A 12,368-nucleotide genomic window follows, 5' to 3' on the forward strand; every position below is an offset into this window, starting at 1 on the left:
TTACATGCTTCATACAACTGAGCTATTATAAGAATAAAGTTCAAATAGACAATTCTCTTTCTACAAAATATGATTCTTGGTTAATTTGGTTATATGATCAAATTAAGTACAAAACAAATACATATTTATTATCTAGAAGCCGGGCTAAATGAGTAAACACTGTTACTACATTCCTGACATGGGTCAGACACTCCGTCACCTCTCAGATTCCAAAAACAGACCTCGTCTGCAACAGAAATAACAGAATAGACGCACTGGTTTTAAAAACTGATCCGATTCATTATATAATACAAGAATAAAGATTGTAAATCCACCCCCTTCAAGAATAAATTACATTTCAACATAAAAAAAAAAAAACAGTTTAACAATATTACTGTTTTTGATCAAATAAGCACTGCCTCGGTTGGCATTATGAGACTTAAAAGATTTGTAATTTTGGGGATACATGTTTCATCCCTGAAAGATATAAGAATGAGTGTTCTCAAAACATATTAATACAAAGCCTTTTATTTGATTTTATAACTTGTACAGCAAGTGCATACAAAAAGATGACATATTTCTTGTTCCTGGAAAACTGAATTTAGCAGCATAGCTATTCACAGATTTAAATGTAAGCAAACAAGGTTCTGATTGTACAGAAGCTTAGTCCAAAGCCATGAACAGCAATGTCAAAAATAACAACAACATTTGGTTTAGCCCTCCAGGAGCTTCCATATATGTAAATGCAGCTGTCAATTAAAAAACAAAAATGATTTATCTATCAATAAAAAGCTGTGGAGGCTGTTATTATTTGTGCATGTTTAAACTTTGAGTCTAGGCTATATTATTACTGTAGTGTGGGGGAAGGTAATTAACATTACAACACCAAATATGAGGCTATTTGACCTAATCATACATGTAATCAGACCTACTGTATTTGTAACTCATATTGTGCATTTTCGGCCAGCGGCTCAATACTTTGGCCTACCAGAAAAAAAAAAAAAAAATCTGTGTACCACAAGTATAGCATATTTCATCCATCCTGTTATCATGATTCATGTTAATACAAACATCACTCTGTTGCAACTACAAAACTCATGACACAGGATTAATCTACAAAACCAAACCAAAAAGAACTGAGAACTGTAAACCACTTAACATTTAACTATGTTTAATAATACGTAATGTAATTGCATCAAATGCAAAAAAAAGTTAGAGGTAAGAACACAAGGAGAAATTAATCAACAAGCCTTTGTCTTTTACTGTCCAAGGCTTGAGAACATTGAGATGCATTGTAACCTAACATCCAGCAGATGGCCCTGTTGCATGTGATGTTTGCGTAAAAAGTGCCACGTCTCTAATGCCAAAGAGACAAACACACCCCTCATTCCACTCAGTTCATATTTGCACCTTTGGTGTTTTTAACGAATATGGGCCATCTCCTCCAAGAAGGGCGTCTTCATGCAGCCAGTGCAGAGCTGGTCCATCCAGAGGGGGGCTTCGTGCTGCAGGGGCGTTCGGCGTGGGTAAAAGGTGTAAGAGAGGTCGTAGTTCAGTACACAGCTGATCGAGGCCATGTAGAGGTCTGAGAAACGGCACAGGCGGCGGGAAAAGTAAGTGGGGTTGTGGCAGGTACGGAATATGCTGCCAAAGTGAGGGTTGAAGAGGTTCTTGGTGACTGCCCTATAATAGAAAAAAATTAAGACAAGTTACAAAGGCTATAGTTAATAAGTTAATGAATTTATTGTCTGCTAAATGCATAGTCTTTTTGTCTTGCTTTACTCACCGTAGCTCCTCTCTCTCTTTCAGCCACTCCTGCAGAACCTTCTTTGACTCAGGATCCCGATACATCTAAAAAAAATTTTTTATTTAAAACTGTAATATTTCACAACATATTTGTTCCTGTATTTTTTTATCAAATAAATGCAGTGAGCATAAAAGACTACTACTTTCAGTAATACTTATAAAATATTACCAACCCAAACTTCTGAACGGTAGTGTAAATAAAACAAACAAATACACACACTATATGTATATGTATAAATATATATTGTTAACTGTACAAAAAACAGAATACTAAGATTAATCTCAAACTGAACAAAGGTGGAAGTTTCTTTAGTAACAATCTTCTCTTCCTTTTTCACATGTGAGACTCTTATCGTGTATTATATTAGATATTGCATCAATAACTCTTATGACCCCTGCAGCACAAGCACAGGAAAAGCTCTTCATTAATGTGCTGATAACGCAAATGTTGCTTCAGGACATATAGACTTGGATGTTAAAGTAGTGTCTGTTTAAATGTTCCATTCCCTTTCATTCACAACCGAAACATTTTATGCCATTTTCAGTGGCTCTAATTTGAGTATTTACAATTTAAAACAATTATCACCCAAACCTTGACAGAATATGAGGTCGAATGCATTGTGGATTATGTAAACAGAGAAACCAATCACTCCAAGCTTTTCTTACATAGAGGATCTGACTTTGGCTATGAACACTCGGAACAATCAATCCAGATCAATATTAAGTGAATGGACCTCTGCCAAACCTACCAGGTCAGTCCTATGCAACCAAATGAGGAATACAAGCACATGTAATGCAGACCTGTTTATTTTGCTCTCATTAAATCATTCTGTAGAAACTTGCTTGCATACAGAATCTTTTTTTCAAGTTTAAAAATGCATTTTCTATGCTTAAGTTCAGAGCCATAGTGCTAACCTGCATGCGCTCCAGCAGTCCGGTGAGTGCCTGCAACCACGTGAGACTTTGAGCGTACTGATCTGTGTTCACCACCTTCGTCTCCACCTCAAGTTCAGGCACGATCGCTCCTGTCCTCCACCCATGACGCAGCATCAGGTCCTAAAATGTCAGGACGCTTATTTTTCAGAGTCCACTTCACCTTTTTTTACAATCAGTCACTGTTTGATCCTGGAAACTAATGACTATAAAAACTGCAGAGCAAGATTTACTGCCACTTTTGTTGGAAACACCAAGCACTCTGAAGCAGTAAAAACAAAAAGGAAGACATTTGCGCAACAAATGTGCACAATGTATTCAAACAAACTCACCGCCAAGTCACTGTAGAGATGATCTCCAAAATAGAAAACCTTGGATCCCCGCCATCCTGTTAGCTTCAGAAAGTCTACAAGGTTTCCCTTAAACAAAGCAAAACAAAGGCAGTTTTGTTAGCCAGCTGCTAACATTGTGACTGATGTACAGGTTTCTGGAAGCTACGCGTCAGACAATTCATTGGTTTTGTATTGCAGGAACGGTTTGCTCATAGGTTCCTGCCAGGGAACTTTCCCAGAAGTCTTTCCCAATTTAGGAAGGTTTTTATATGCTTCTTCTACTTTATCTTGCCTGAGGGTGTATATGTATAGTCAGACTAAGCCTCTGTGTTCTGGTCAGCAAAGTCTGTTTGTACATGCCTCTCACCACTAAACTTTGTTAAATTGTTTTTCCATTGAGACTGAATTTGACCTTGTCAACCTTTTCCACTTTTTCCAAATGAAAGAGCCAAATGAAGTGGATAAATCATTCTACAATTAACAGAGTCAATGCGGAGCTGGAAGGATTTGGGTTATTCTCACAGGGACAGGAAAAACGTGAAAAGTTTAGAGAAAAGTTAACCGCGTACAATTTAAAATAACATGCTCTTGCACGTTGAGGACATACAAGTAGGCCAAATGTCCCAGTAATTCTGAACAATTTCCCCAGATGAATTCGTAATCCCAGATTTAATCCAGATTTACAGATGACTCAGCATAAATGTAGCAACGGAAAGCTTCTCAGAAAAGAGTTCTTCCTATATTGCTCATAATCATCTTACCAGAATAAACAGACAGAATGCAGTACAAAACAAATCTGCGTTACCTGCTTATAGATCTGTCCCTTATTCAAACTATTGATCCTATCCCACTGCAAGTCTCCATTGCAATCCAAACGTCTGAATGGTCTGGACAATTGAGAGAGATAGAGATTTTCAAATCAATGTGGTGGGTAATTCAGGACAAAACTAAAACACTCATGCTGCAGAAAACAAAAGTAATTGGGAATCAATATACTGCCATTAAAAAAAAGTTTGAGGTCAGTAATATTTTTTTTAAAAGAAATTACTACTTTTATTCAGCAAGGACACATTAAATTGATCAAAAGTAACAGTAAAGCCATTTATACTGTTACAAAATATTTATATTTCAAATAAATTCTTTTGAACTTTCTATTCATCAAAGAATCCAGAAAAAAAGTATAATATTATGAATCACCTCTTTCAAAGGGCACATTGAAACATTTTAGGGCAGAAATCTCTGACTGTAAATGAGATAATTTGCCATTAAAAAAAGCAGACTTACTTATTGCAGTCATTAAAAAAATGAGGCTTGTCAGCTTGAACAATGACAACGTCAAAGAATTCCCTCCAGTCCTTTCCAACCATGTACCTCATGCCTTTATCACTGAAAAAACAAACAAAAACAACACACAATTACTTAACATATTTCAAAAAATTATAAATATATAAGCTGATGTTCAAATTCATGACTGTGTGAAATGATTTGGGGCACAAAAGTAAGTGGTGATTTTTTACAAATGGTAAGGAGCTTCACTTTGAGGTGTCTTGTTAATGTATCTGTTGAATATGATGCATCAAATATGAAACTCACACAAAGCTGAAGGGGCTGTTGGTAATGAGGAACAGTTTCTTCCCCTGACTGGCCAGCCGGTGCAACACTGCGTACGTCTCGTCTCCTCTGAGAATGTATTTCTCTGGGGACCGAATAAGCAAGGAAAAGGGGTCACAACAGGCAGAAAGTGAGAAAGAAAAAGGGCCTATTCTATACTAACTAAAACCAAATCGGTAATGTCTGCAGACTATGATAAATGTAATCCAGAATCTAATCAGATCTGTTTTTCCTGTTTGCCTAAAAAGTGTTTATACTGCAATGGAACATCTGTGATAAGGATAAAACAAGGATAAAAAAAAATAAAGATTAGATTGGGCTAGCCCAGTAGAACTGCAAGCTTCAAATCCCATTCTCCAGAGAGGTCCAATTATGCAATGGTTTGCTCTAAAAACAAAAGACTGCCCTCCACCTATACACACACACATGCACTACACAGACTGGGTCTGAGAGGGTCAACCTCAAGTCTGCTTTTCATTAGCTCCAGCTCACAATAACATGATCTCTTCTTGGCTAAAGACAATTTAAAGCAAGTCTTTAACTGAGATTAAGCCATTTTTGAGCCACGTTATATTCAAATATCCGGGTAATGCACATAGTCAATATTTGTTAATACTCACCAAGATCTTGCATGATCCATTTGTACATGTAACCCTTGATATGCACCATTCCAATTGCATCCTGCAAAGACAGATGTTGTATTTAACATTTTCGTGAACAAGTGCTTGAAGCAAAACACTTTCTATTCTCTTTTCTCCCCTTTGTTGGAAAAAAATACTTTAAAATGGCTCTTTCAAAAGCTTTACTTCGATCCGCTGCCAGGTTTCCGGTTCCCCCTGACATCTTACACACCCACACGCCTTTGCGAGAACAGTACAATCTGTTCTACCAGCGTTGACAGAAGTCAATTCAAAAAGCTGCGCTTAAAAGATAAACAAGTGTTACGTGCTGACGCTTTACTTCCTGACAAGCAATGCGTTGATGAGGCAAAACCACTAATTGCAAAATAACTTATTTGATTCATGTTGACACCATGGGTGGTATGAAAAAAAAACAAGGTTTTAGCCATTTACTGCTTGGCCAAGATTTTTTTACTTTCTGCTAGTCAGTGAGAACTCAAGTAAGAAGGGGTGGAGAGTGTGGCTGAAAGGCAGAAGTGAAACACAAGACTACATTCTGCAAGTAAACTGACCCATAACAGCAAGAAAAAACAAAGTCGCTCTGTAACCCAATTCAGGACCACCGTGATCAAGTCTGAATGAAAACAAATCAGTCAGCGGCACTTAACCACAGGCCGAAGAAAGAATCCGCTCAGCTTGAAGACAAAGTTAACAAAACAACAGACAAGAAACAGCTCTCAAGGTTTTAAATTACAAAAGCAGTTTGTAAACTATTCCCACAGTCTGTAAAAGCAGGATGGCTTTTTTGTGCAAATTCACTAACACGCTTACGGTCGTCAGGAAGACAAAAGTAGTTGGATCAGAATTCACGGAGGGCAAATTGACTTCACACTTACGGAGACATCTTTGTAGAGATGCACAGGGTCGTACTCTATGTCGTTTGAGATGAAGTAATCGTTCGCAGCTGCCAAAAGAGTCATCTCAGGGATGGAGAAAACATCCATAAACTGCTTCATTTTGGGACCCTGGAACAAATAACAATAAAATGCATGAGTCAGATGCATTTTAAAACAGTGATGAATAAGCAACTTTTTTTTTCTTCATATTTATACTTAAATGATATGCCTGCTCTGAGAGGAGCTGGAAATAGTGATATTTTACTTCGAGGAAATTGTAGGTCATATATTTTAAATATTACAAAAAATTCCTGAGCCACGAATTTGCATGACCATATCAGTCGGTTATTTATTTTCTTCTTCTTTTTATTTTTTTTAAATGCAGGCTTCCCAACTGATTTTAAATTGGAAATCAAATGACAATCTAGCATAGTGCTAAAATATATATATATATAAAAAAAAATCTTAAATAAAAAAATATTACCATGAACTACATGGCTTTAACATAAACATCATAGCTTGTAAAATTCATAATATTATGTTAAATAATATTATCATATGCATAATGTTATAATATTTTATTTAATAAAACATTATATGATAAATCTGCATTTTTTCAACAAAGTTTTATTATTTGCACTTTATTATGTCTTCCCTACTGTCCACGACCTCATCTGAACCACTGCTCTAACGAGTTACTCATACAGATTTGTGAACCACTTTGAACGAGTTACAACAGACTCTAAATAATATTTTGTCTATGACTATTCATATATAATATGTCTGACTTGTGAACAAGTTTTACAGAAACCAAGAGCAATATTTAGTCAATTAAGCATTTTACAACAGAGAATAACAAGAAAATGTTAAATCATCATTGACTTTTCCCGGTCTGGAAAACACCATTTTATAAATGGGTTAGGGTAATCCCTGATATACTTTTGGTTCCCATAACCATGGAAACTCTGCAGAGAAGAACGTGCCTGATAACTATCTGATTCAGAAAAGGACTGTGATGTTTTTGTTGTAGATATACAGCATACTGCCAATTACTCATGGTGGCTGGACACACAAAATCAGATCTGAGCTCCTGACAGGGTGGCTTAGCTTTACCCCTAACCAAACCTCTTAGTAATGAGGCACAAAAATGTAAGCATGCAAATATTGCTGTGTCAACATCTGCCCTTTTGAGATCAAAACTGACTGATTAGGGTTGTAACGGTACACAAAACTGACGGTTCTGTACCGTCATACCTCGGTTTTGAAGTCATGGTTCGGTATGGTACAGCATAAAATTGGTACAATGGTATGGTACAAAATAAAAGTTTCTTAAGGATAAAAAAAATATCTGCTAATGCTGTAAACTATATAGGGAGCTCTTACTTGCACATTACTATAATATTAAAGGTTAACAACAGAGCCCAAACTATTAGCCTAAATTCAGTTGCTATTTATTTTTAGATATAATAATCAACACTCAAATAACAATTTGTATGAAAACATGTAAACTGCACATAAGGCAGTTTTTGCATTAACTTCTAAATTTATATGTGTTTACTCCAATGTATTATTGAAATATAATCATTCACACACTGGCTGTCATTTACATGACAAATATTTTAAACATACATTAAATAATCAAGACATCTTTAACAGGTTAAGTAAAATATAATGAATATATAGGCTAATATGATGCATATAGCGAATTAACAAGCTGTGGACACTTGATGACTTGCCTGAGGTAAATGACGTAATGCTCCGTGGGACATTGTTTACAAGCTGTTTACTGATGTCTTTCCACCGTGGAAACACTAATCGAGCGATTACATGAGATATAATACGTTTCAGTAAGTTGCACTATATCTTTTAACATACCTTCAGATGTTCATTCATGTTTATTAGGAAGAGATGGTCGAGTTCACTCGCGCTGCTGCTTAAACTGAGGCGCCTATACAGTGATCTGTCACTCGCGCCACATTAAAGAGCGTCAAAACATAATTTATTGTTTGAATTTCGTGATAAAATGGACATCATTTAAAAAATTACACTTTGTTTCTTATCGAAAGTAACAAAACACAGAGCTTATTGCGATTATTGGTGGTTAATGGTGGTTAGGCTACAACGCTCTTGTACACACAAGACACACGAAAATTCATGGGTCGAATATGTGTACTGTTACACCCCTAATTACTATTTAAGCAAATGTCAAGGAAGAAAAACCTGAGAGTATCGCGATACACACCGTGGGTAGGGCTCCGCAGTTTTTCGGTTCAGTTTGAATATCGTTACACCCCTATGACTGATGAAATGAGAACGCATAATAAATGTAGTGGGACTATCACCTTGCCATAGAATCCACTGACTTGGTGGAGGGGAACATGATTTGAACCTCCATAAAGTTTCATGACCTCCTCATCAGGGACAGGCTTCAGACCCCTACGTATAGAATAAATACAAAACCGTGAATTACATAACAAACTTCTCCACACAAACTCACAGACTGAATTGATCAAATGAGGGTCAGTTTACCTATAAACGGTGCCTAACTGGATGTAATGGAAGGCATCAATTTTCATGAGAAGTCCCTGTGGAATGTAAATAAAAATAAAATATTAATTCATATAATAGTAAGATACAATGAAAAAATGCTGCAAAAACGCAAACCATGAATGTTTAACAAACCTTTTGGATGTCGTAGTGAAGCCCACGACTTGCAAAGTTGGGAATGTAGTCATACTTACTGATTCCCTCAGGGTACTAGTGAAAGAAAGGCACAAAAACAAAAATGTCAAACATGCCGACCTTTAACCTCCCACCCCGTGACTCCACAAGATCTCCGTCATTAGAACAATTAAGCAAAACAGAAGCGCACAGGAATCTGAGGAGCTGAGCCAAAAATCCCAGGATACAAGTGTTTAGGACTGTTCACACAGAACACATTTTTGCATTCAACTGCACTGCTTTTCCATTGTTGTCTATGCAAATGTACACTAGACAGACGTGTTTTGACTGTTGCACTTGCACTCACATCTTTTGATCATCCGTCAGCCAACGTTGAGCATCTGTCAGCTTAGTTTTTGCGGCACTAGTCGGACTGTTGTCTCAAGTCGTGATTACAAGCTTGTAGCATTCAAGTGCTTTGTTGTCAGAAAGAACAAGAATCATGGAGGGCACCAGGTTTATTCTTGCCTATTTATTGGCAAAGTCTTAAGCCAAAATGATATTTAGCATCCCATTAACTGACAATTATACAAACATTCACCACACTATGGTCAGCTTGCTAACGATTCTGGAATTTCGGTCAAATACAATGTTTTCGCTGTGTATAAAACATACAATATGCTTCGAATGTTTATTTATATTGTAAATATGCACTACTTCAACGACAAGACAATGTAGCTGTTGTTGAAAAAAACTAATAAAGAATAGCTGTCACTGCAGCAATCATTCTCCCCTCCGCCATGTTTAAAGTTTATGGCACGCCCATCTCGGGAACTTGGGTATCAAAATGATCCCCGAACTTCCCAGTGGTAAATATGACTTAAAAGATCGTTCATGTCCAATTTTTAAATAGGAAACTAGTATTTATGATAATTGCGATAGCATTATTTCATGACCCTGCGTCTCACGTTTTTAAATGCAAAATCGTGTTCAGTATCTCACAGAAAACACGTTTCTACATTCCACTGTACTGCTTTTCTATTATTTTCTATGTAAACGTTATAGAAAGACTTGGGTGCTCAAGTCATTTGCAGCAATTTGCTGCACTTAAAAAAAAAAAAAACCAAAAAAAAAAAAAAAAACGAGTCTCGCATTTTTTTTTTCATGACCGAGGTTTTGCATTCATGCGCTGCTTTTCCATTGTTTTTCTATGTAAGCATGCATTATGCTAGACAGACGCGTCTGACCGTTGTGCTCGCCTTGTTTTGCAGCGCTCAATTTAAACGCGTTTTTTTTTTTTACATTCGTCTCGCGTTTTTAAACGCAAAAGCGAGTTCTGTGTGAATGTCTAAGTGTTTGTTTTTTTATGTATGCGTTTTACCTCATAATAATTTTTGTTATTTACTCTTATTTTGATCAATAACATGAAACATGCAAAACAACAGGTTTATATTGCTGAGAAGTTGTGTGCCTCGGACCTTGTAGTGCTGAACGAGAAACTCTCGCGCCTTGTTGTAGATCATCTCGTCCAGCGCGCTGGAATACAGAGCTAGCGTGTAATCATAGTCAAAGCCGTAGATGTCCACCTCTTCCAGATTAACCTCATTGTTGGCATAAATAGTGGAAGGGTTCAGAAGATTGCACACTCCGGGAGGAATCAAATCTGAGAAGGGGAAAAGAAACGAAGTTTATTATCATGCTTTCAAATAATATTTTTCAAATATTGCTTCATCTGTCCATAAAGAGGCATAAGGGAAAAACTCTAGTAGGTTTCGACTAACACCTGAAATAGTTGTGATAGTGAATAGAAAACGTCGATCACGCATCGGAAATGCGGTTGGCAGTTGTTTACAACTTGAACTTACAGAGGCCAGCGCCTCTTTGGAACGGGGGAAAGTGGACAAATACGTTTTGACATGAGCAGAGATTACAGAACATCACATATGAGAACTCAAATTAAACCAACATACCGTGCACAAGCCGTTTCATCTCATTGTATCTCGCCCACAAGTACGTTTTATTGTTGATCTGCGGTGCCGTGGACGAGAAAGCCCTGCCAGATCTGGTTAGAGATTCTTCGCCTCTATTTTTGCCCACTATTTGATGTCTGTGCGATGTGACTGCAGCTGCAACGGGGTTGTGATTAGCTGCCAAATGTTTCGTCGGTCCACAGTTCTGCCCGTCTTTGCAGCACTTTTGTCCGTTCATTGTTGAACCAGCCGAGGCGAAGCTTCCACATGCAAAAGCAGGAATATTCAGTCCTGTGCAGAGCACAACTCTGCAACTAGAGCTTTTTTGCCACATTGTATGGCTTAAATTGCCTACTTTTTTGCAAGCCATGTCTACACAATGCTAACGACGGTGTTTACTTCTTTCATCCGTACTTGCCCCGCGTGTTAAGATCGCTTCGCTTCTGTGGGAAACTGATACAGGCTACTCTAGTTGAGGGCATCGCTGGTCGGGCACAGGCTGTTTTATTAACCAATCAAATGCTAGACTTGTAATGATTGACAGTTCATCGAACCAATAAGACGTGGATTCTTCTACGTCACTCTTCTATGGGTTGGTTCAGGAGGAAACATGTTTACATCCCAGTCCAACCAATACGTTTTCGTCATGAATATTTTGCAATATCTCATGCTTTATGATTGGTCAAACGACCTAGCAACTGCCTACATGTGCTACGTGACTGAATATGCTTAACAGAATTTGTTCCTACATTCTCGTATGTATGTACATCGTGTGACCAAAGAAGACTGTTCCGCCTCAAAAACACATGATATTGTTTAAGCATTCGTGGCCGTTGCAGACTTCAGGAGTGCGCTGCATCCTAAACAATGGAACGCATTTAACTAGGGTTTTGTGCAGTAACAAAAATGCTGATGTATTTATCTCCTTTGACCATATGTCCGACTTTATCCTACTCTCTTATCCTAGCAGATAGGCAAAATTGATTTTTATTTAGGAGCCCATCCGGAATGGACACATTTGTCTTCAATTAGTCGATTTTAGGTGTTTGGAGCAAAGGCACGTTTTACACATTTGTCTGATCGACAAGTTGTCATAACTTATTTACTGGGCTAATCAGCAAAGAAATATAAAACAAGGAGTGTGGAATAGCCAAAATGTTGCTAATTTATAGCAGTTCTTTTCGGAAATAACTGTTGCATGTATTCAGATTCATACAGAATTCATTGGAGCATGTTTGGAATAGGGTGTGGCAGAGGCAACAGTTTCGCGAGAGCGTGTTTTGTCACTGTCCCAGAAAAAAATACTAATCAAACTGTATAAACTTAATCTCGAAACCTTCAAGTACATGTCAGTATCGTATTTCACTCCAAAATCTAAATGCAATAAATAGATTTTTCCTTAAAGACTTGTTATTTTTTAGTTTCCACTGTTTTTTTTTTTTTCATCCTGTTAATTTGACATGATAATCGGGACAATTATATAAACATTTAAAAATAAAAAAAACGGTTTATTTTCTGTACTTTTAAAAACTATTGGGTTTCATTAAAGCAACATATACA

General features: G+C 37.1%; 1 protein-coding gene across 1 annotated transcript; it reads right to left on the reverse strand.

Moving 5' to 3' along the window:
- Positions 1-491: 491 nt before the first annotated feature.
- Positions 492-11,297, reverse strand: nt5dc2 (5'-nucleotidase domain containing 2). The gene is made up of 14 exons (XM_084389670.1): positions 10,809-11,297; positions 10,317-10,501; positions 8,860-8,934; positions 8,707-8,762; positions 8,520-8,613; positions 6,178-6,306; positions 5,282-5,342; positions 4,644-4,746; positions 4,335-4,436; positions 3,856-3,937; positions 3,051-3,137; positions 2,701-2,841; positions 1,766-1,830; positions 492-1,662 (listed from the first exon to the last, which is right to left on the reverse strand). Exons 1-14 carry the CDS (start codon positions 11,176-11,178, stop codon positions 1,401-1,403), a joined length of 1,812 nt encoding a protein of 603 aa, XP_084245796.1. The 5' UTR covers positions 11,179-11,297; the 3' UTR covers positions 492-1,400.
- Between the last annotated feature and the right edge of the window lie 1,071 nt (positions 11,298-12,368).

The sequence above is a fragment of the Rutilus rutilus genome (assembly GCF_951802725.1).
Source record: "Rutilus rutilus genome assembly, chromosome: 19".
NCBI lineage: Eukaryota > Metazoa > Chordata > Actinopteri > Cypriniformes > Leuciscidae > Rutilus > Rutilus rutilus.

Excerpts from the sequence above, each read along its gene's own strand:
- nt5dc2 (XM_084389670.1), bottom strand. The coding sequence starts at position 11,178 with ATGGCTTGCAAAAAAGTAGGCAATTTAAGCCATACAATGTGGCAAAAA. Across the intron at positions 6,307-8,519 it reads TCAGTGGATTCTATGGCAAG|GGTCCCAAAATGAAGCAGTT; the intron begins GTGATAGTCCCA and ends TATTTGTTCCAG. Across the intron at positions 4,437-4,643 it reads AACAGCCCCTTCAGCTTTGT|TGATAAAGGCATGAGGTACA; the intron begins GTGAGTTTCATA and ends TTGTTTTTTCAG.